At 42.2% G+C, this 25,502-nt stretch overlaps 1 protein-coding gene across 4 annotated transcripts in view; it reads right to left on the reverse strand.

The window, feature by feature from the left end:
* The window catches only part of nav1b (neuron navigator 1b), a 70,055-nt gene that overhangs the window by 35,756 nt on the left and 8,797 nt on the right, over window positions 1-25,502 (reverse strand). For 2 of the 4 annotated variants that reach the window (XM_077530963.1, XM_077530962.1), the window contains exons 1-3: window positions 7,637-8,582; window positions 3,597-3,699; window positions 1,336-1,677 (exon numbers count right to left, since the gene is read on the reverse strand). In XM_077530963.1, the coding sequence (XP_077387089.1) occupies window positions 1,336-1,677; window positions 3,597-3,699; window positions 7,637-8,342 (1,151 nt within the window). In that variant the 5' untranslated portion in view covers window positions 8,343-8,582. Of the gene's footprint in view, window positions 1-1,335; window positions 1,678-3,596; window positions 3,700-7,636; window positions 8,583-14,074; window positions 14,164-14,478; window positions 15,102-20,965; window positions 21,195-23,814; window positions 24,181-25,502 lie in introns of those variants that run through there. The other 2 variants (XM_077530966.1, XM_077530965.1) reach the window with 2 other exon arrangements.

Genomic DNA, 25,502 nt, shown 5'->3' on the forward strand with positions numbered 1-25,502 from the left:
TAAATTGTCCATTGGTGTAAATGTGACCCACATGAGCACTATGAATGTGGAAGAATGGAAATACAAGAGATCTGCAAAAAAAGTACTAACCCAACCAAGCGGTCTTCTTTTAACCACAATAAATTAAGAACAAAAAAAAGAACAGAAGAAAATTCATACAATAGTTTGGTCCAAATTCACAATGGCGACCCATTGCAGTGAACCCACAACTATTTGCAGTTCGTTCCTCGCGCAATCACTCATTTGAGTTTTACTGTGCTCTTTCAGTCATACCATACAGGAGGAATGTAGTAATTTGTGTCAAGGGAATATTATTGAAATGAGACGAGGAGGAGCTAAATTCATCTTGGGTTGCAAAGGGGAAGTTTCGGAAAGTCTTCAAGATCAAATGATAGGAAGATCATCCTTTCGACTGCACTTCAGAACAAATGTTTACAAATTGCTTTGAGAAAACGAGAGACCATAATTAAAACAAAACGAGAAGCAATTGTGGGGATTTTCTGTCATTTCTCGTCCCGCGGTAAAAGACACTGCTGTGGAAATGTGCGAATTGACACCAAAAGGGCATTTGTAGTAGGGATAGACCGATAATCGGCCCGGCCCGGCCGATTATCGGTGCCGATATTTGGCATATTGACAAATATCGGCATCGGCCATGTTTTTTAATCTGAAGGCCGATGAAGCTGTACACACTGAGCAGTGAATACTGAGTTTTCATCAGGAATTGTAAGACGTTCACAGACAGTTTTTACTTGTTGTAAACACGTTTGGAACATATTCAGACCATTTTTCACTGCAAAGATCTTTTCAAATGTTTTACGAACCCGAATAAAAACCCCAAATGAGCTACATTCGCATGCATTTGTCACTCAGTGAGATGCAGGGAACTTTTCATTTATGGATCTATTTAAATTTCCACTTTATAAAAAAAATAGGAACTCCCTACACGTTTTAATTAAAAAATAAATAAATAAAGTAAATAAATCAAGAAATTATGTTGAAATTTTATTTTAAAAAAATAGTACAAATAGTAGAAATCTTTAATTAATTTAGCCTAACACATGCTAATAACCCTGGAAGCTCCCTGCAATTGTTATATTTTTTTAAACAAATGTATCAATATAGTTTTAAAAAAAAAAAAAAGTTTTTTTTTTTTCTTCCTATTTTAACTGCAAATGAATATCGGCATGAAATATCGGTTATCGGCCTCCTTGACTACTAATAATCTGTATCGGCCTTGATAAAACCATATCGGTCCATCTCTAATTTGTAGCCACCACTGAAAAAGACGTGTTACCATGGAAACAAGACCTCCCATACCCCCACGCTACTCACCCATTCGTGAGGTTATCGTCATCATCCGGCAGGCTCTTCCCAAGAAGGTCACTGTCGCTCAGGTAACCGGACTTGAGGTCTCCGTCGTTCAGAAGATCCACGCGCGAAGTCCCGCTCAGCCTGCCCGAGCAGCGAGCCGGCATGGTTTGGGCAACGTACTGGGAGGGCGTCTTGGCCACCTGATAACCGCCCGCGGCAGAGGACGGGGCGTCGCCCGCCTGCAGGCGAGGGCTGGCTTGCCCGTGGCGCCACGACAGCGGCGAGGAGCGGTTGGACAGGCTGGACATGCTGCGGGCATTGGGGTCGTCGCTGTCGTAGCCCACGTTGCTGCTGTCCACACAGCTGTGGGCACCCGAATGGCAGGGGGGGGGGACACTTCATTAGGCACACCACCATTTCTGTATGTATGGTTTTTAACTCATTTGCTCCCAATAACGTGTAAATACGTTTTTTTTAATGGGCTAAGTGTCCCAAAGACGTATTTATACGTTTTTTGTGTTGTTTTTTGTATGCTAGAGCATACAGAAGGCTTTGATGCAGCCTCTCAACTGCAAAGAACGGTTGCAGAAATGGTAGTTATTACACAAACGGCCAGCAGGTGGCAGCGGAGCAAAGGAGATCAACCAGGGCCATGTAGAAGAAATGCTCATTTACTTACAATTTTGAATAGATTTGTGAAAACTGATGAAACTTAGCTCTCTTCTAATGCTAACTGCTGCAAACCTGAAACTGATAGAAACATACTTTTTTTTCCTGATGAAAGAAGAGACTTTAATTTTTCTTTTGGTAGGTTCCATGCAATAGAACACAATATTCTGTGGGCCTTGCAAAATCAGTCAAAATCCAGTAAAACGGGATTGCTTCTGTGAAAATGGCTGGGAGTGAATGAGTTATCCTCCATTTTGGGGTGTTTGACTTTGAATGTTCCACTCTAACCATGTGTCTATTGTGGCAATGAAGCATTCTTGCTAATCCTGCATTGTGTTAAGTTTTTTCCTCTTGTAAGTGGGTCAGGGGTTGAAAAGAATTCTCGGCAAGAATTGGAACATCTTCTGTGTGTGTGAGCGCTATATTCATTATATAACTATAGTCACCTCAATAAATATTGCAATGGTGGCGACCGTGGGAGTATTTTTATCTGTCCTTGGATAATTTATCAGCAGAGGAATTGAATTGACCTGCTCCAGTTTGGAGAGCGGGCAGACATTTATTTGACATCATAACAGCAGTAGTACCTATCAAAGGCTTTGAAGGGAGCAACTGTATTACAGGAATTTTACTGTATTTAGTATTTGCCTAGCTCATTTTTTTGATGAGGCAGTGAGATTAATTTAGATCAGGAGTGTCCAAATTTTTTCATTTGAGGGCCACATACAGAAAATCAGAAAGACGCAAGGGCCACATAATGTTATGAAGAGAAATTGTGTTGAATCCTAAAAAATGTACAAATAATTTATTTGTGCTTTTGCATATTTAGAAAAATGTTACAGTATATAAACCAATTTATTAGTAATATGGCAGTAGGGTTATTATAGTTTTGAAATTTTTCATTTTAGTTAGTTTTTATTAGTTGTCAGGGTGGTTCTGTTAATTTTTATTAGTTTAGCTATTTAAAAAATGCATAGTTTTAGTTTAGTTTAATAGTTTCAGTATTAGTATTAGTTTTTCTTTAAAAAAAAAAAAGTGTATTACTTGTGCACAATATTTAAAAAAACAGCATGGTGCCAACGTCATCTGAAGGTGCTTTTCTATTGGCTGCTGCTAGATGACGTCACTTCTGTGTGACATACTTTCAAACGTCATTATTCTGGTTTATATCAAACTAAATCTACTAATAATCACATTTAAAATCATCCCCAAAGGCTCATGCATTAAATTAATTACCAAAGACTAAACGAAGGACATGTTTCCTATAATTATAGTTAGTTTTAGTTAGTTTTGTAAACATAAAATGTAGTTTCAGTTAGTTTTCATTTTTTTAAAAGCATTTTCGTTTTTATTTTATTTCGGGAACAATATTGTTTTTTGAATTTTAGTTTTAGTTTTTTCATTAGTTTTAGTTAACTAAAATAACCTTTAATGGCACTGATACCCTCCCTTCTTACTTTGACCAACTCCAAACATTTTTGTTTTCTTTATCTTATTTGAACCGAGTCAAATGCCATTTTTAGCATATGTCACGGGCCGAAAATGGCCCCTGGGCAGTAGTTTGGACACCACTGATTTAGATAATCGGTTCTTGTTGTTGTTGTCGTACTCACCTGTGGCTGAGCTGAGACCCCCGCAGACTCGACATGGTGTCCTCCAAATTCTGGCGGAGGTCGAGGACGTTCTGTACCGTGCGCTTCCTCTGCGACTCGGGATCTGTGGATTGATTTAAAAATGAATCAATGTGACGCTTCCACTAATCTTTTGAATTCCTAGTTTCTACAGTTAGGCTGCCAGGGTTTGCCCAACCGTCTTTTATATCGTGAATAGTGTTCCCCAAAAGTTAATTCATTGCTTTGTTTTTTTATTCCACCACAGGGCAGGAAGGCATAAATTCACAAAAGACAACACAAACCGAAATCACTGTCATGTAATACTGTACTGATTACCAATTCACAATTAAAGTTGGGACTCAGGAGGGTTACTTTCTCCTAGCAACTTGTAACATGTTATAAAATGTACAATAGTTAGAATAACGTGGGCAAGTTTGGAGTACACATCACAGCCAGTTCCTCCACCTCTCCTTGACAGTAGACCCGTTTGTTCACAATGACCCTGCAAGTGGAGTCAAGTGTCTCATTGAGCTACATGACAATTGTGACAATGTGCCCACTTGTTGCGCTGAGGGCTCAAATAAACACAAGGAAAATGTATTCTTTCTCAACAAATGAATGATACAACTGAAGTGAGCACACACACACACAAAAAAGAGAGATTAATCCCCGGTTTGAAATGAGCACGCTGCAAAAACTTGCATCCAATTTGCAAGAACAAAGCGTTAGATCAGAGAGAAAAGTCATCTGTTGGATCACAATGAAGCACTTGACAGGAGCATTGCTCTCTGGTTTGATAAAAAAAAAACTGAGGAGAGTGCTTTTCTTCGGTATACACTGTCAATGTATAGAATGTACAGAATGGCTGAAAAAGGCATGTGCCACTCAAGTACTATAAGACAAACCAGTAACATTGAGATCACAAACTATTTATTTTTATTTTTTTTGTTTTTTTTTAGCTTGAGCTAACTTGCTGTCCAAAATGGCTGCCAGGTAATAATATCGCATCTAATCCATCCATCCATTTTCTTAACCGCTTTTCGTCATAGGGGGTGCTGGAACCTATCCCAGCTGGCTACGGGCAGTAGGCGGGGTATACCCTGAACTGGTTGCCAGCCAATCACAGATCGCATCTAACTATTGTAGCAATTTCTGTCCTATTACCTATTGTTGTTATTCTATAGACACATTACGGGTGAGATGAAATAGCCGCAGAGGCTGGGCTATTGTGCCATGCTTCCGCATGGTTTATATAGCGTTAAAATAATAATAATACTTCTAGTACGCGGAAAGCAGTTTCCTTGAAATGCCAGAAAGTCAAATCTGTGAACCTCTCCTGCTTGCAGGCAGCCACCGACTTCATATCCCATCTTCCTTTCTCCCGGCATAAGTCGAGGGGGATATTGCGACATTTGCGGAACTCTTGCATGACCGATCACATATCATTACCATGAAATGTTAGGTCAACAAGCCCCCTCCCACCCCCACCCCACCGTGCGGCCCTCCGCGTCTAGTTTTTATGTCAGTACCAATATAACGGTCTCCATTTTATGTGGGTGTGAGTCTGTCGTCATAACTGGACTCTGTGTCGCTGTCACTTTTAATTATTCTTTTTTTTTTTTAAATATGACCATTTTATTGATCATCATGTCACACAAACCTATGAAACAACGAGTAAAGATATTCAATCACTCGCCAGTGACTGCAGACATTTATAGCTATTCAACAGCCTGATACAACAACCTCTGCTGTGGAACTCTGAAGCTCTTCCAGTGTTTGGTTTTGTTTGTTTGTTTTTGTCTCTGTGCTGCTTTTCCGATTAATGCCCAACTTGTCTGGTCTGGTGGGCAACCCTGTCTTGGCAGGTTTGTTGTGGTGCCGTATTATTACCACTTCATTATGATGGTGACGCTAATCGGAACCATCACGGGCTTGGGTTTCTTTTAAACCAACACTGACTTGTGCTGTCACGTAACAAAATCGGTTGAAAGAAAGAAAGGAAAGAAAGAAAGAAAGAAAGAAAGAAAGAAAGAAAGAAATACTTTCAGAAGGCACTGTTCCTTCTTGATGAGAAAATAGTATGCCTGAAAAAAAATACACACGGGCTAACGAAGCATATATAATATGTTTAATCAGCACTCGATGTATTCATTAGGATGTAACCGGGAATATATGCTCATCAATCCCGAAACTAATTATCTTATTTACAGTACCCTGTTGACCGTGTATTTCATCCTCCAATCTTGACATCTAACCGGACATTTTTGCTATCACAGAGAAACTACACTGCATCGATACTGAGTTGCAGTATCTTGCCCCTATTAATGTTGCTCAATAAGGTCAACGGAACATTAGAAACAGCTCTCATATGTTGCAGTGCAATTACTACAAGCACAAGTGCACTGTGAATTGAACACCTCTCTGACCGTGTCAATCAAAAGCGAGCATTCGAAGCCTGCCGAAGAACAAAAGATCGTCACAATCCATGATCAATCACCTCCGCTATTGATAAAAAGTCACCTCTATCCGCACAAAGGGAAGACACCGTCATCTCTCTGCCATTTGCACAAGGGGTGTAAACCATCTGTCAGCGCCCTAACACATGAATGGAGCCAGGAGGAGGCTAAATGTGCGTCTGCGCCTCGAAAATTTATTCAATATGGCACACCGGTAGATGCATTTTTTTTTTTTTTCTGCTTTGGGGAGCAGCAAACAGGAGGTTTTTGACAGGAGAGATCGGGTTGCGAGTAATCATCATCACCGCTGAGCCCTCGGGTGCTTTTTTTTGTTTCCCCTTGCAATTACGTTGCGATCGGAAACAAGCGCGTTTCACACAATTACAGTCACTCGCTGAGGGAGAGGAAGAACAATGCAGCACAGCACATGGCCGCAATCCCTTTCCCAAATCTAATACTTCTGGCTGGAAAACATTACAATTGACGAGGAAATGTGTGAGATGTGGACATAATTTGAGAAGGCTGTGGCGTGCGAGCAGGTGCCGAGAGGATGGAGGAGGTGTGTGCTGCCCATTGAGTATTCGTCAAGACTCGCACAAGTGGGGCGGTGATACGAAGCACCCTCATTCTTCCATCCGTCTATTTTTCAATTAGTGAGCCTATCCCAGCTGACAATATCCTTGACTGGTCCCAAGCCACGTGAACCACGACATCACCAATGGCCAAAACCCCCTCCATCAATTTTTCATATCACTCAAGCTGAAGTCCATCCTGATCTGGCGGCAGGGTTGACTGTTAACCATTACTCCAGCTGGAGTCTCTCCCAGCTGGCTTAGGGCGGCTACAACCTGCCACGAAGCCAATTGCAGAACCACAGTGATCAGACTGAGCCCAGCTGCACAAAATTCAGCTATGTGAACCACAGCACTACCAATGACCAAAGCACGCTCCAGCCACCATCCATTTTCTATACCGCTAATCTTGCTTACGGTTGTGGATGAGCCACTACACTATTAACTCATTCACTGCCATTGACGGCCATACACGTCAAAGATTCATTTTACACCTGGGCTTGCTTACGGTTGTGGATGAGCCTATCCAAGTTGACTGTGAACAACTAAACTGGTCAACTGCAAAACTACAGGGTTCAGATTGAGCCAAGCTGCACAAATCAGCTTTGTGAACCACTACGCTAAAAACAGCCAACGCATCATGCATCCATCCAACCATCTTCTATCGCTCATCTCCCAGCTGACAAGGCAACTGTATCTGTGACACTTTCCGGATCGAAGTTGTACAAAACTGAACCACTACACTATTAACTCATTCACTGCCATTGACGGCCATACACGTCAAAGATCCATTTTACACCTGGGCTGGCAGTGAATGAGTTAACAACCGGGACACTTTCTCCTCATCTATCCATCCATCCATCCATCTATCCATCCATCCATCCATCCATCCTCGAGCGTCTAGCCTGTTGCCAGTTAATTGCAGAGTTACTGTGATCAGATCAATCCCGGCTGCACAAAAGTCAGCTATGTGAACCACAGCACTACTTTTTCCTGGCCCTGCTGCACTCACCCAACATCTGGCTGAAGAGCAGCTGCTCCAGGTCACCCAGGACTGTCACCACAAGCTCGGGGTCCACCTTCAGGAAGGGTTTGTCCCCACCTTCCTCCCCCTGGCCCTTGGAGCCAGACTCTCCTCCGGCTCCCGGCTTCTTGGCAGCTGCCTTGGCCTTGCTGGAGAGGATCTCGTCGTCCGACCTTCCGTCCTCTGGGGCCTTGCTGAGGGGCTTCACCTCGGCGTACGGGGCGCGAGGGATCCGGCTTTGCTTGCCGGGAACTGTAGGAGCTGCCAGAGGGGCAAAGGGCTTGGGTTTACCCTGGAAGAGAGAGTGCTCCGACTTGGAGAGGTTGCGAGAAAGTGGGGCGCCGCCACCCGGCACCCTGCCCGCCGGCTTGCCCGTCTTCCTCGAACCACCCACTCCTGGTTTGGCCATGTCGTCGCACCACTTGGGCTCGTACAGGTGTAACTTCTTCTCGGCGTCGGTGAGCACGGCCAGGTTGGTCATGGACCTCTGCTTGCGGAGGCTGGACGCCACCGGCAACCTGCCCTCGGAGCTACCCGCCCGGTAAACCTTGAGTTCACCCTGGGTGCTCTGAGGCACCCCAGATTTGGGCCGCTTGGCCCCGAAGCCAAGTCCTTTGCTATCTGCTTGGCTGTACGCTTTGGAGCTATCCATCTTGAAATCTCCTTCCCTGCCTTTCACACTACTCCCAAGCATGGCTCCAGCATTGGGAGCGGATAGATGAGCATCAGCAGGACAAGGGAGAAAAATGAGGTTCCACGCTACAACCTTCTTCTTGGCACAAAGAAATCCTGCATGAAAAAAAAGGCTTCCTTTTGCAGCAATCCTGCAACCTCCTTCTTCCTTCCTTCCTTCCTTCGCTCCCTCTTTCTTTTCCTCCCGCTGCAGCTGTTGCAGTGCTGCCCAGGCGCTCCCTTCCCTAACGTCCTGCTTTCCCTCCCCGCCTTCTTTTTTTTTCACCCCTCCCTCCAAACGCACCCCTGCTGCCGCGGGAGTGCGCAGCAACAGAATGACAGCGGCGGCAGACGCAGCGGCGCTTCCCCTCCTCCGCTTCTTCTTCCTCCTCCCTCTCTTACTTCCCACTCCCCTCCTCTTCGCCTCTTCATCGCTTTTCCCTGCATTTGCACATTATCGCCTTTCTCGATGTGGAAGTAGGAAAAAAAAAATAGCACCAGTCTGATGTAACGGAGCATTTTTCTATTTCTTTGTTCTTCCCGTCGCCCCCCACCAACCCCCCTTCACCTCTGCTGTTAGTTTGCTGCACTCACTTGTGAGCCAACCCTGTAGCCCATTGATATTGACATTGGATGAATTTCCATGATCTGTATACTACAAATATACCAATTGTTGACTGTTTAGGTCACAGAATGTGTCGTTTTCCGCAATAAAATCATACAATCAAGACTGAATACGAAGCCCCTAATGTAGTCAGACACCGCAACAACTGTTGAGGCTTCAGTCGATGCAACAACTGGAGCAACTGCATCTACCCTTGATCCAAATCCAGATCCCTTCTCGAAGTTTTCTTACATTATCAATTGTGTCGAGTTATGACGCTTTAACAACATAAACTACGGTAATCACGTGAACCGCAACCCCTTGTAAGAACGTTCTGAAATCTTAAAAGATTTGTTGTTTCTTTTTCCCCCTGCTTGTAAAAAAATATTTTTAAAAGTTCACTTTAGGAGCCTGAGCAAGTGACATGTGCCAATGTAAGCAAGTTAACACGCCCATAACCACATATAAAACTATGCACAAGAAACGTGCAATTACACACGCAAGCAGAGTGCAGCATCCATTCTCTTTTTACTGACACATGAGCCTAATCCTTTAAAATATTCCACATTTTAAGATATCATAATATTCCGCATGACACAGCCAACAGACAAAGAACAAGACGAACAAGACAAACACCACGGGAACTCCCCTCATCTCTTATGACATCTACTCAAGATTTGTGCGCGCAAACCACAGCCTGAAATGCATTTACAGTCTTGCAGTGTCTCTTGCAAATGTGTAATGTCGTATACTCACTTCTACTATCAGGAGTATACAAAGTAAAGATATATTTGGATTTTATAGACGGCTACACAAACGGGAGTTAAAATTGGAAACTTTTCTCGTCACTACATTTTCCATGTGGTATAATTGCTTTCACATTCAGCGTGACCTAATACGTTTTTTTTTCTATATAGCATACTTAGGCTTCACATAAAAAGTTTATCACCTTATTAACTCATTCACTCCCAGCCATTTTCACAGAAGCAGTCCCGTTCGCTCCCGGCTGTTTTACTGGATTTTGACTGATTTTGCAAGGCCCACAGAATATTGTGTTCTATTGCTATAAAAGCATGGAACCTATCAAAAGAAAGATTAAAGTCTCTTCTTTTATCAGGAAAAAAAAGTATGTTTCTATCTTTTTCCGTTTTGCAGCAATTATCATTAGAAGAGAGCTAAGTTTCATCAGTTTTCACAAATCTATTTAAATTTGTAAGTAATTGAGCTTTTTTTCTACATGGCCCTGGTTGATCTCCTTTGCTCTGCTGCCACCTGCTGGCCGTTTGTGTAATAACTACCATTTCTGCAACCGTTCTTTGCAGTTGAGAGGCTGCATCAAAGCCTTCTGTATGCTCTAGCATTAAAAAAACAAAAACAAAAAATAAACGTATAAATACGTCTTTGGGAGTAAATGAGTTAAGGCAATGGACCATATTTGGTAACTTAAACACGAGCCATAACAACTATAAATGTACAACCATGATGTTACACCCAGTCAGTCAGCAAAGAAACAAAGACTTAAGTTAATTTAAAAAAAAAAAAAAAAAAAGTGAGTAGACTACAATAATTTTCAAGCATATATATTGCTACTAGGGTTTTTCCATCATGTGATAGAACTTTATATAACACAAAGTCAATGCGTTTTTAGACCCTTGTTCATTATGTCACCCTACTCCATGGTGCAAATCTCGTTTTGAATACGCTACAAAGTCCAAGACTGTCTATCGCAACAGGCTCCGATTACACACCAGTGCTTTTCTTTAAATACGGCAAACTGCGGAGGGACACAGACTACTGCATTTGTTCTGGCAATTAGTTTCTTGGAACGTGTTCAAATCCTCCCGACTTGTGCTGACTAGAGGTCACGGGGCCTTGCCCAACGTCGGCTGAATAGCGTGTTTGTTTTGACGGAACATAAATTAATCCTTGGGTGACTAATTCCCACTACGCAAATTTTCCGCAACCCCACAATGTTGTTTGTTTGGAGACGAGGAGATGAGCGCTCGCCGTCACGAGGAAGGAAGTAACGCTATGCTTGATTTGTGCCAGTAAAGATGTCAACACAAGGATCGCCTGGAACGCTGTTGACAAGATTATCAACGTTGCCGCAAGCAATTGCTGGGCTCCGAATAAACAATGTTATGAACTTGGTAAAGAAAAACTAGCAATGAGCGTCAAGGTAATGTTATCAATTGATGACAACTGCCTGCTTTAGTGCTCCTCAAAGTCACCACTGATGAGTGAAGTGCAGAGTGAGTGACGGCAAGCAGTGGAGGAAGGAAGAGGTACCGTGCTTGAGGTAAGGCACGACAGAAAACATTCAAGCAGCTTTTCTGGCGCTTTTCTCCGCATCTGGCTTTGATTCCCTCTCTAAGCGACTATCCCAGTACACCATCATGTTTGTGCGGACCGACTCTTCCGCAGCTGGCCCTTCCCCGAGCACGATGCGTCAGATTTTAGGACCGCTCAGCTGCGAGGATGATGCTATAATGACGACATCGTGGCTAAAAGATCAGAGGCCCGTGTGGGGGAGAAGCGTGTTGAAAACGTGCATTTATGAGTGCAGTGTAATTACATCTACAAAGAGAAAATGTGTGTAAACATTAAGTGCTCACAAACTAGAAACCTTTGCCAAGGCTTCAACATGAGTCAGCAGCTATGATGTTAGGACCCCAAATTTAATAAGATCCTACATAAGCACAACAAATTACAACTTGATTTGACACGCATTTTCCATATACATTTGTGCCAAATGCGGAGTCTGGATCAGATCTGGATTGGATGCGTTTTGACATCACATTATACCCAACTCCAAAAAAGTTCATTTACAATGTATTAATTTGGATAAAGCATAAGTGTGGTCATTGAATCCAGCTTACAACCAAGCCTGCTTTTGGTCTGTCTGCTTACATTTTTTTTTTTTTTAACCCAAGAGTGCCAGACACTAAGATGACGTGAAAGCTGATCTGCTCATCAGAGCACTCAAGTCAGCGTCTGTCCAGCCTCTGTGTAGACACACTTAGTCTCTGGTCTGGTCTGGCGTCTCCCTGGGGAGCATCTCAATCAACATGATAATTAAGAAGATGTTTTGTTTTTTGTTTTTATAATTCAAGTCATCCTGTGACATCATTGGCTAAACCACAAAGTCATGTTTTATTATTTTTTTTAAACCAGATTGTATCTCCAGAACTGTATTTTAAATCATGAACTTCATTTGGTCTGTGTTCACTTTAAAATGAAAACAAATCATGTCTGCTTGACAATCGCAACATATAGTGCAACATATAGTGATGGCTACGAAAAGATTGAAATGTGTTTCTGGTGCTAAATCTGCCTGACAACAGTCATTTGTGGTGTGTTTATGATGCAGTAAACCTTTCAAAATGTGACATATTTTATTTGGGTTTTCCAGCATGGGAAATGGGAACAAATACAAATGAAAGCTGCAAGCAGAGCTGAACGAGTCCCCAGCATTCCCTTTTTCACTGGCGGATCCTCCAAATGATCATAAACGTTGACGCCAGGCAAAAAAATACCTGTGTCTGAATGGAGCTCATTTGGTACAATTCCCTGGACGGAGTTTATTAAAGTAAGAGTGCTGGAATTCAAACAAACTACAGTAATAATCTTGCACCTTCAAAACAAAATGGCCAACTTCCTGTTAAATTTCAGGCAAGAGTCTTGTAGACATTTTTGTGCCGTCTGTTACAATGGACATGCTGAGTTTGATGTTGGAGAGCTCTAAAATATATATACAATTTTAACTCTTTGACTGCCAAAAACGTTTAATGACGTATTGTAAAATCCGAATGAGTGCCGCCATAAACGTTAATTTACGTTTAATATGTTTTGGGGGGGTTTCTCTCAATGGGCAGCGCAACATCTTGTGCAGCGCTGCCTTGTCACTAAACAAAAAACAGTGCCAAGTCACTGTTGTGCAAAAAAATTTATCTTTTCACAAAAAGCTTCTTTTCTCTTTATATTTTTGTTTTCGCTTATGTCACTCAAATGACCTAATTTCAAATGGTGATTACTAAAGAACGGGACAAGGTAGAGATATCCTTTTTTTTCTCACGAAAGAAGGGAATCCAATCTTTCATATGGTATCCACCGTGTTTATGTAGTCATGCCGCGCAATATTCTGTCTGCTTTGAAAGATGAGTGAAAATGTTCAAAATCGGCTGGTACCGTTGGGGTTGTTTTTTGGATAATGTTTGGCAGTTTAACAGGATACATGCGTTCACAAAACTTGGTGAGTTTTCGGACATGGTGTAATCACCCTGAAAACCAGAGCGGAAGAAAATGTTTTCTGGAGTTGTACATTTTAGTATTTTGAAGTCTCCAAAAAGGCAATTTATTCATCTGAAGAAGGAAAATCAACAGCAATCCAATAAAATGCTGCTTAGGACAAGAAACACTGCGCATGCTAATGCTTCCTCACATTCGAACCAAAAGTGCTAAATACAAGGTTATTTTGACGCCTTTGCAGCAAAACTCCCAGCATCTCATATTTTACGCAGCGCGGAAATGGACTTAAAGAGCATCTCGATGGCCCTCCAGAGACCAGAAACTATGCTTGTGTTGACAGTTGAGGAAAGACTTCTATATGTTTTTCCTGCTTGCAAGTCAAGACTGCAAGGAAGCAGCGGGGATGTGGAACAGTTGATGCACATAACAGGTGTGGGACGTGCACAGTAGCGTGAAGCTTTTATTGCCAGTTGTTCTCTTGTGACAACAAGCGGCCCGTGTGCGATGCGCTCGTTCAGCTGGAAAGATGCCTAACAACCTCATTGAACTATGCAGAAAAGGAAAAAAATGTTTCTCCTCGTGATGCAAAGTAATGGAACACCACCAGAGGGAGACAATTGTTGTGAATATATATATATATATATATATATATATATATATATATATATATATATATATATACACACACACACACACACACACACACACACACACACACACACACATATATACATATATTAGGGGTGGGACGATACGGGTAAACGGGTATATATATATGTATGTGAATATGTGAATGTGAATTGTGAATATAATTGTATATGACGTGCCCTGTGATTGGCTGGCAACTGTTGGAGGAGGGACTATGGTTCGTGCTGGAATTGGACATGATAGGTAGTACTCACCAACATCATCGCAGCAGACCTCCATGGAGTCTGAGGAGCAGTCGCTGAGGTCTTCCAACGTGGTCTCTGGCTCCTCCTGAGTCTGACATCTACAGCAAAATATCACTTTTTAAAATGATGCATGTTTTTGTCTCCCAATTAAAACACTGTAAATTCTGTAGATTAAATTTTATGGAATACAACAGTGACTTTGACACGAATATTTTTTGTTTAGTGACAAGGTAGAGCTGCACAAGACGTTGCGCTGCCCGTTCAGAGAGGGGGAAAAAAAAAGTAATAAACGTAAATTAACGTTTTTGGCAGCATTCATTAGGATTTTAGAATACGTCATTAAACGTTTTTGGCGGTCAAAGAGTTAAAGTCCTATTTTCAGTAACTGCTCCAATAATAGCAGCATTCCTCACCTGTACCTGAAGGGGGCGACAGCTGCCATGTTCACCCTCCCTGGAAGCTGCGATTTGGAAGTACTCCTCTCCTGGTTAGAAATGCTCCTCAAATTTCCTTGGAAGCTCCTCATCCCCTCCAAAGGCGCCACATTTCTATTGTCTCCTTTGGCGTCATGTTTCCGGGACAAGGCAGCTTTATCAACACTGAGAGCGTTGTCCACATTCCTCTGGCGATATTTCCCAAAAGTCCAGTTCTTGTTGGTGTTCCTTCGAAGCTGTAGGTCTCTCAGGGCTCCTGTGCGGAGGTCCAACGTGTCCTTCGAACGAGCAGCTTCCCTCCTGGGAATCCGAGGGCTACTGCATGCCGAGCACGTCCCGTCGCTCCGCTGCGTCGATGCCGTTGGGCTCCGTTGCGAATAAACGCCGGGACTTTGTTGCAGGAGGTTCTTCAGAGATGAACCTCTCAACAGCAGCTCGGAGGATCCGGAGGAACAGGAAGGAAGTTGTCTTGTGGAATGCTGGAAGTGTGGTGTGGGATTGGGGAGGCCACTGTATGGCAGTTTGGGGTCCGCTTTGGAGAGCGGCATCCTGCTTTGGTGTTGATGCGAACAAGGAGCACCCAGTTGCTGAGATGGTCATTCCTGCAGAGAAATTACAGTCATAATGATCCATATTATTGTAACTGTCGGCACAAAGGGGCATGCTGTTTGCACTAAACAGTTCAGGGGTTCGGGTTCAAATCTCAGATCTGGTCTCCCTGTGTGGAGTTTGCACGTTCTGTGCTTGCGCAAGTTTAGATTTTGTTCGGTTAATAGAGAAATATTTTTCAGGAATTCAAAATTTGAGTGTAATCCCTTCATACTAACTACGTTGAGCAAAAAATAGAAAGTGGTCAGACGAATATGCATGAGAATTCACATGTAAAACGGAACATTTGGTGTTCCCCAGGGTTCAATTCTGGGGCCTCTGCTGTTGTCATTGTATCTTCTCTCCCTGGATTCTATGTTAAGAAAACAGCGGTGTTTTAAAGTGCCCCATAAATTTAGAGAGGAGTTGAGTGACTGGAGTCAGCTTCCTAAAGTTGAGCAATTTTAGTCCAGCACAACAAGCTATCGAGCAAAGCTGAAGGAACACTTCCTTAACTCATTCAATCCCAAAAACGTGTAAAAACGTTTTTTAACACTTTGTCCTCCCCCTCCCAAAAATGTTGCAAATGATGTGATGTGATTGATGTAAGCTGTAATGTGTCCGAAAGGAAAACATTTATAAAATAAAAATAAATAAAATAATTTTTGCGGCCAGCAGGTGGCAGCAGAGTATAAGAGATCAGCCAGTGTCATGTTGCAACAAACTTTTTGTCAGTGTTTTTACTAGGAATGTGAATATGGACAAAACTTAGCTATATTCTAATGTTAATTGCTGCAAAACGGTAACAGATACAAATACACTTTTTTCCCCCTGATGAAAGCAGAGACACTAATCTTTCTTTTTTTGTGTGTGTGTGTTCCATGTTTGTATAGCAATACAACACAATGTTTTGTGGGCCTTGCAAAATCGGTCAAAATCATACAAAAGACTTCTGGAAGCAAAGAAGGTTGCTTCAGTGAAAATGGCTGTGAGTGACTGAGTTAAATGGGGAATACAAGAACACAACGCTTTCTGAATTCAAAGGTGAAGAGAGCCAGATTTGATCAAAAGGCCCTGCTAGTAAACCCTATACCACCGACTTAATACAATTAATAGAAAGTTCAATGGAATATCTCGACTTTTGGTGATATTGAATCACAGTTTGAATGACTGTTGGAATATTTCGGGACAAAGTGGCAACGTGTCAGATCAAAATGGCACCAGAAGTATTAGTGTAATAAGGGTGATGGTTTGCCCAGTAATGGCGGCAGTGCAAAGCCACAGACGGAACGTTTCTGACCGCAGACATGCTGACGGAACGGGACAATAAACGACGGCGACGGGGGGAAGTGGAGCGGATGCTTTTGAGGAGCCGAGCCACGCAGTCACCAGTGGATAAAACTAACGCGAACTTGAGGGGACTTAATAAATGACACAGCGAAGATAGAAAAGCAATATACACTTGAAATGGCAACATATGGTTACGATGTAGTCATGGTCCTCGGGTGTGTGAAACATGCTGTGACTGACACGGCTCAGCTCACACAGCATGAGGAAGATGGCCCCTTTAAGGCCGTGCCAACACACTTCAAAGATGTAGTGCGCGCGGGGGGTGAAGATGGGGGGCTTAAGTCGCCGCATATTCCACAAACACGGTCTATGTCCATCAGGTTTTCTTATCCCGGTTATCCTGCTAAGGGGCCTGGGCAGTTGCAGCTTATTCCAGCTGGCTTTAGGCAAAATATCACCCTGAGAACTGGTCGCCAATCACAGGTCACATTTCGAGAAAACAATCATCACTGTTACTGAAAATTGAAAATATACGTCACGTGTACCACTGCAGTCAAATATAGGATACGTTCCATATATTAAATACGTTCCCGTTAATTAGTCAGTGATGGGCAAAACAGTTGACTTGTGGTTAGCACGTGGGCCTCACAGCTCTGAGGTTCTCATTTTGAACCCATGTGCAGCTTGTGCGGATTTTTGCTGGGTACTTCAGCTTCCTCCCACATTCCAAAAACAGACATGAACTTCATTGAAGACTCTAAACTTGGGGTCACCGACATTTTCGAAGGTGAGAGCTAATTTTTGGGTGCAAGCATTTGGAAACAAAGACAAGAAAAAAAACAAAACAAAAAAACATCCTCTCTGGAGGAAACCTAAAAAAAAGAACGCACGCTCAGTAGGGAGACCGTCCGAGCCTGGGGACTACCCATGTGGTCCTTAAGTCTCGTGCCTGTGGGCACCATGTTGGTGACCCCTGCTGTAAATTCGATGTAAATGGTTGTTTATCTACTCTATGTGTGCCCTGCGATTGACTGGCAGTCAGTCCAGGTTGTATCTTGACTCTCGCTTTTTCCCCACATTCTATTCATTGTTTAAATGGATGGATGGATGGATGGTCAGTCACGTGATCTACTATAAAACAATTGGTACTGGAAGAGAAATATCATACCCAGATAGAAATGCTATTGGCCTCATCTTGAACCACGTTTTCATGATAACATGTTTGCACTCCTTGGGGTGCTTATCGTGGGTTCACAAATCAAACGTGACCTTTTCAACGAGAGGAGAAGAGTGAAGCAGAACAATGAGTGGCAGGGAACCTATAATCATCCACAATAAAAAAAAAAAAAAAAAAAAAAAAATACTTGCACCGGGATCCATTTACTGCAACTCATAAGACTTCAGAGGAGTCCATTTGCTGAATGCTATAAAAAGGACTTGTTATGAAATATAAATGACCAAACCTGGCAGGAACATTTCATACTTTATTCTCTCTTTGAATCTTTTGTGGCCAGCATGAAGTGAAGTTGTATTAAATTTGGATTATTCCCTGCCCTCCTCCTCCACCAGAACATTTGAACGGGAGCGTTATCTTTGTGTGATTCCATTGTCTCAACACTTCTTGATCCACTTTTTTTATATATAGCAACCCACATTGCTCATTTCCTTTCCCGGCGGCCGAAAAGCTTTGTCTGAGAGGAAGTCTGCAAAACACATGGACAGACTCGCGCACGCACTCACACGCACACACACAAACACAAACAACCCAGGCAAAGTGTTGGTAACACAAAGAAATGTTGGATGTTGTTCAGTTTATTGCTGATTTTGGACGTGGCTCAAGGATTTTGATGATGTACGATGTTGTGTAAGGTTTTTGTTGGATTCTGTTAGTCATCGTATTTTAGGGTGGTAATCAAACTAGAACAGGTTTGACTTATCTACAATCTTTCACCATTAAGAAAGAAAAACATTTAAACTTGCAGCTGATTCCGGTAGAATACAACACTGCTGTTGTGGCATAAATTTGCTCTTGGCTAAACACTTCCTTACTAGGATCTAATAAAAGAAAGCCTGGAAAGTGTATACAACAGCGTTGTGTAAAATTAAAAATACATTACAAGTAAAGTAAAAGTGTACTTGAACACTTAAAGCATTTCATTCCGGTGTCTCACAATTACATAGCAATCTTAACGATACTTGTAAGAACAGAAGTGTAGCTTATTCGCCACCATGTAGGCGATGACTTCAGAGAGGCTCAGCAACATGTTTCGGCAAACTAGTAGCCAGCGGAAGCTCGTTGCTAGCTCGGTACTTGACGCATTAGCCATTTTCAGCAGTAAGAAGATCACGTTTTGTCGATAATTAATGTGATAATTCTTCATAATTTTTCACATACAATACCTTTCAAAACACATTTTGACACCTGCTGTAGACTGAAGATGACGTCACATGTGGTCAGGGCTCAGGTAACGAGTCTAACGACCAATCATGGCTCAGTTTTGTATCTGACCTAACCCAGAAAACACGAGATGTGGTGGTCATGACCTGAGGTCTGAGCAACTGTCATTTTCAGTCGATAGCAAGTGGCAAAATGTGTTTTTAAAAGTTTGATTGTAGATGGAAAATAATGAGGTTATGGCTGAAATATTAACTTTTTATTGCTGAAAAAGGCTAAATGAGTCAAGTATCCCTTCAAGTAGCACTGAGCTATACCTCAAGCCTAGTCATAACAGTAAACATAACCCTTGCATGACCCTAGTCATGACAGTAAGCATAACCCTTGCATGACTCTAGTCATGACAGTAAACATATACCTTGCATGACCCTAGTCATGACAGTAAACATGACCCTTGCATGACCCTAGTCATGACAGTAAGCATAACCCTTGCATGACCCTAGTCATAACAGTAAACATATACATTGCATGACCCTAGTCATGACAGTAAACGTATACCTTGCATGACCCTAGTCATGACAGTAAACATAACTTGCATGACCCTCGTCATGACAGTAAACATAACCCTTGCATGACCCTAGTCATGACAGTAAATGTATACCTTGCATGACCCTAGTCATGACAGGGGTATTTTGACGAATCATGTCAGACATGTTATTATGTTATTAAGATGTATGGCAACTGTTTTAATTGGGGGGGGAGTACTATCTGCCTCGCAACTCTTCAGCTTGGGGTTCAAATCTTGGATCTGGCCTTCATGTGTGGTGCTTGCATGTTCTCAGCACTTGCATGGGTGTTACCCCGGGTTTTCACTGGATGCGGTTGCGGTGCGGTTGCGGTGCGGTGCGGTGCGGTGCGTCTTGACTGCGTGCTCCGGACGGGTCAATTTTTTTGTCAATCCACACCGGCTCCGCACAGCTGCGGTCCGGCAGCTCCGTCGCCGCCCACTTCCCAACGTGTCTCGCGGGACCGCGCGCACGCGATCATGTGGCATTTCACAACGAGAGGTGGACTTCTTTTGATTTAACCTTTTCTTCTTCTTCTGCTATGAGATTCCATGCAGCATCCTTTTTTTGGTTGTCCTTGTAAAGTATATTAATAACGAGAGTCGGGTCAGTGCGGGTCCACTCTTTATTTCTGTCTTCCGCGTCCAGCTGCCGCTCAGTACGGCAAGCGAGACGGGCACAACAAGCAATCGCGAACATCAAACTCACAATACATTACAGTCCTTATAAAAAGGATGTGCCGTGTCATATATTATTTTGTGGTTTTCCACCTCCAATATAAACCTCTCCTCGTCCATGTTCGCTGGTGTCTAAACCGTGAATGAGCACATGGCCCGGCGACGCCAATGTCACGTTTTGCTGAAAAACTTGCGAAATAGGAGCTGGCGAGTGTTTTATTCTGAAAGGTAACCGGAAATTTATTTTGAAACTGCCTCGGTCTTCCTGTCCCGCTCGATGTGTTTTGTGCTAGCTTGCCATTTGCCGGAGGCCTACCGCTGCGGCGTCCGGCAAAAATAGAAAATAGGCTATCCTTGCGGAAGGCTTGCGGCACGTCGCAGGCCTTCCGCAGTCGACACGCAACGCACCCGCAAGCGGTGTAAACTGCACCATTCGAATGAATGGAATCTAATTGCTTGCGTCGCCGGACCGCACCGCAACCGCACCGCAACCGCATCTGGTGAAAACCCGGGGTTATGCATGCATGTTAAGTTCATCCAATACTGAAAATTGTCCTTAGTTGTGCGCTGCGATTGGCTAACGCCCCTTCCAGGGTGTTCCTTGCCTCTTGCCAAAAGTCAGCTGGGATAGGCTCCAGATCCACAACAACTGGTATAGAAAACGGATGGATGCACGGACGAATAACACTGGAAAAGCAGCTTGTGTGAAGTCTCTCCTTCCCGAGACAACAACACATGACGAATGCCCGTCTAGAACATACCGTAGCAAACCAAGCGGTGAAAAGCGCCTGGAGGAGCTCACTCTGCCCGTATGAGTCAGCAAGACATCCTCATACGATAGAAAGTGCATTACAGGACATGCCTCTGCATCCAATTACACACTTAATGACTGCCGTCCAAATGTATTACAACACGTTTTCAAGAAGTTGCAGGCGAGAAGAACAACTTACCAGGGAGCCTCTCAAATGGTGGACGTGATCATGAAGCATCCTCCTGACAAGTCTTTCTTTCCAGCCCAGACGGGACATCCTTCAGTAGCCTCGGGGTGGGGTGCTCCCCTCCCTTCGCTTGCATAACCGCGCTCCAGTCGCATCATCCGCCGCCACGGTCAAGCGCCCTCTCTATAAATGCCAACCCGGGCTAACCGGACCGCTCCCTCCAAAGAGCTAAACGCGGCACCTGGTGAAAAAGGTTCCTAATTTTAGCCGATTGTCCATCTGTCGAACGGCGGCTTGGCGGCGCCTCTTGCTCACAGCCGGAACCGTTCGACTGGGCTGATTTCAATTGTCACGGCACGTTTTGGAGCACGGGCTCCCTCGGCACCACACTCATCGGCAAAACTGAACTAAGATGAAGAGAGACTGAAAATAAATGAGAAATCAAGCAAAATATAACATAAAATAAAATTCAAAAGAAACACAGCATACGGTTCTAAAGCTGTAGAAACTGGAGTCGTGCATCTGCTCAAGCAACAAAGATTAACACCAAAATACTTATTCTTGAATGTCAAAGAGAAAACGTACAACTAACAGAAATTTGATTCTTTTTACGCATGAAAAATAAAAAATATATATTATTGACCGCTAACAGTTTCATATACGATGACACTGGATTTGGTTAGTTTTGTTTAACAACTCTTTATCTAGCTAGTTAGCTAGCTAGCTAGCTAACCAGCTAACTCGCTATTGAATACTGCAGCATTTCTCATTGTAATTGGAGGCTATATGTTAGCCATTGTGGTCATCTAAGACTCTGCATTTATCATTGAATTACACTATAAAGTAAACTACTTTAAATACACTAAATTACATAAGAATAGTGCAACAACAACAAAAACGAAAATTCCAATTTAAAAAAAAACAATGAAGAGTAAAACGGAAGTTAAAAGAAGAAAACAAAAACTAAATTGTATAAATTAAATTATAAATGAAATATAAATTAAAAAAATGTAATAAAATGTAAAATAAATCAATCAATCAATAAATAAATAAATAAATATGTAAAAGTAGTTCCAAAATCAAAAATCAGAGGCCAAGCATTATCCTGAATGCTTTCGAGTTTGGAAATATAATTCTTTTGAGGACCAAATGGATGACAACCAAATTTAGCATTAGCCGCGAGTCATGTGGCGGCGCCTCCGCTCGTGTGAAGGCAGCGGGAGGCCGACTGGCGCCTTTTTGTTGGTCAGACCTTTTGGCAACCTTCATCTTTCTGTTGACTCACTGTCAAGCAATAGGAGGAATAGTCGACTCAAACATATATACCGAGCAGTGCACACACAGCGCACCGAGTTTTGACCTTGACACATCCAAATCCTTATCTGTCATATCACATCCCGCGCCTGGTGAACACGATCACAAGTTAATAAGCGCTGCCGCTCAGATAAAGAGGCACATTAGGCCGTATAGCAGGTACAAGAAGATGATAAAGTTGCTCTCTCTTCCTGTTCTTCTTATCGTCATCATCTAATTAGTAACTGTGCATGTCTCCCTGTTGCTTGCACGTCCTACTTTGGATAACGAGGCGCACACATGCACAAGCACACGCACACACACGCCCACACAGAGGCAGGGCGTGTCACACACTCTGCTCACTGGTGTCCTCTAGTGGCGCTTACGTGGAACTGCATTGATCTACAATCAAGTGCAATCTAAACCAAGCCAAACTTGCTCAATCAATCACAACAGTCTCTAATTAATAACTGATATTTATCTATGTAATGGCTGGAGGAAATTGTGAATATCGGAACGCAACATCTTATTTCTATAAATGTCTGCATGTTTTCACGTGTTTCAAATGATTGCTTGCACATTGTTAGGAAATCACATGAGTTTTCCCATCGCTCGTCACCTATGTTTAGAAGAGGCATCATGTTGAGGAGCATATTACACATTTATAAATGAAGGGACCTTTTAAAATTGTATGTATTTTATTTTTTTTAAATACTTTTTTGCATCATATGTGCTATGAAATGTAATTGTCAGTTGTCACTGAATTTTATCACACGTGTGACGACAATATGTAAAAATTACTTAGAAAAATGAATAGAAATATTAAAGTAATAATACCACAATACCACTTTTATTTCCAAACAGATACCATTACAAGTAGTCAATTCTTGAGTAGTCACCGATACCAAGTACCGATACCACTAATACTTTTGATACACAACCCCCCCCTCCAAAAGAAGAGAGATAATTTTAAAGATAGATCTACATATCCCACTATTTTCCTAAAATGCATGAAATTAATGCCCATTTTTCTTCTTCTAATAGTTTAATTGATTATAAAATCGCCAAAAAAGGGCAGCCGATACTGGTATTGAGTTGACCACTACTGTAAGTACCGATGTTGAAATAAGGCCAGGTATTGGCCATACTCACCATCCATCCCTTACATAAAATAAAAGAATATTAAAACATTAAAACAATTAATACAAATAATTTAAAAAAAGAAACAATTTGAATATAATTCAATTTAGCTACTCTGGCTTACTCCCACATTAACTACGTTAGTCTGAACATTATTTGGTCTTTATGTACCCCACCTTTTGCCCCAAATCAGCTGGGATAGGCTCAGCACCTGCGACCCAATAATAATACAATAAATAATAGTCATAATTTGAGTATCAAACACTTATAGTAACTCATCAGTGAACATGACAAAATATTTAAGTGGCTGTGGTTTATGTTTGTGTCCACCAAAAAGCTTTAAAATAAAACAAAACTCAGAAATATTATCTGTGCATATTATTGAAGTCTAAACGTGCAAAAAATAAAAATAATAAGAATCCACTCACCTCTTCCTCCCTTATCTTGTGCAGTCTTGCGGTCTCAAGCAGGAGAGAAGCTGGCGAACGCCGCATCCTCCTGCAGGCGCCTGCCGCCTCTTTATCGCACGTTGCCTCCCATCGCCTTCGTCCGGATTAATCCACCCAGCGCCTGTCGCTCACCTTTCCCTCGCTCCCGCTTCCACAGACGAGTCCGCGCAGCGGCGAAGCGAGGGCGAGCGCTGTCCGAAAGGAGAGGCGGGCTATAAATAGACGTCTTGACTCCGTCGTCGTCTCTTCGCGTGATGCTTGAAGCGAGAAGGGAGGAGGAGGACACGGGCGGGTCACATCACTTGCTCCAACATCTTGTGGCAAGTCTTCCCAGAAGAGTGGATGCTGTTCCAGATGCAAAATAAGGATGACGGAATTTTTTTAGTAGCTTGTATACAAATGGAGTGTGAAATTAAAATTACGCAACATCATAAATATTTTGTCTTCTGCCTGTTTCAGAAAATGTGTCAGCAGTGAGGCTGTTTTACATAATAACTTCCGTCCAGATCTACTTTCAAGTCTGACCACTGGACAAAAAAAAAAAAAAAATCATGTTCTAAAACAAAACTTAACTTTTCGAGAGTCGTCATGCTATGAGAGAGAGAAAAGTTATAAATTTGTAATATCACAAGAAAAATCATCATGTTATGAGGGAAATGAGTCAATTTGTGGAATAACTCAAAACAGGTTAGATTTCACTTCATCTTAAACATAAGTGGGCAAAACATGCCTAATTAAAATTAAGCCGCTCTAATAAACTAACCACCAGAGCGTGCTGGGAACGTACAAATGGAATACAACCTCACCTTTTTAACAGATGTGCTGCTTTTAACTCATTCAAACCCAAAAACGTGTAAATACGTTTTTTAATACTTTGGTCTTTACTTCCAAAAATTGATTTATACGTTTAGGTATATATTTCTTTAATGCAAGAGCATACAGAAGACTTTGATGCAGCTTTTGACATGAAAAGGAGGCTTAAAGCAGTGGTAGTTATGACAAAAAAATGGCCAGCAGGCGGTAGCGGAGTATAAGAGATCAGCCAGGGCAATACTGCAACAATCTCGTTTTGACAGTGTTTTCACCAGGGTGAATATCGGTGAAACTTAGCTATATTCTAATGCTAATTGCTGCAAAATAAAACATATATAAATGTACTTTTTTTCCTGATGAAAGAAGACACTCTAATCTTTCTTTTGGTAGGTTCCATATCTTTGTAGCCATAGAACACAATATTCTGTGGGCCTCGCAAAATCAGTTAAAATCCAGTAAGAAGTGAATGGGGTTGCTTCCCTGAAATTGCTGTGAGTTCATATCATGACATGACGATGGCGATATTGTGGCGATTTTATCGTTTTTATTGGGATATTCTTACCATTATCGTTACAATCTTACTGATATATGGCCGACACGCACTGAAAAATGATCATTGTGGGCGGCGGCCAACATGCTCCATTCATTTCAGCAAGGTGCCGGTGTGCAAAATACTGCAAATGGAAATTAATCAACCACAAGTTCTAATCAGCAGTCAGATTAAAAAAGAAAAAAAAAAAAAAAAAAAAAAAGACTACAATACTATTCTATTATTCTACTACGTGCCCACAATATGCCCTGTCGATAATCAGTATCCCTAGTCAACTACTCCAACTAGCTGATTCAACCAGCTA

This window comes from Festucalex cinctus, chromosome 8 (assembly GCF_051991245.1).
Source record: "Festucalex cinctus isolate MCC-2025b chromosome 8, RoL_Fcin_1.0, whole genome shotgun sequence".
Taxonomy (NCBI): domain Eukaryota; kingdom Metazoa; phylum Chordata; class Actinopteri; order Syngnathiformes; family Syngnathidae; genus Festucalex; species Festucalex cinctus.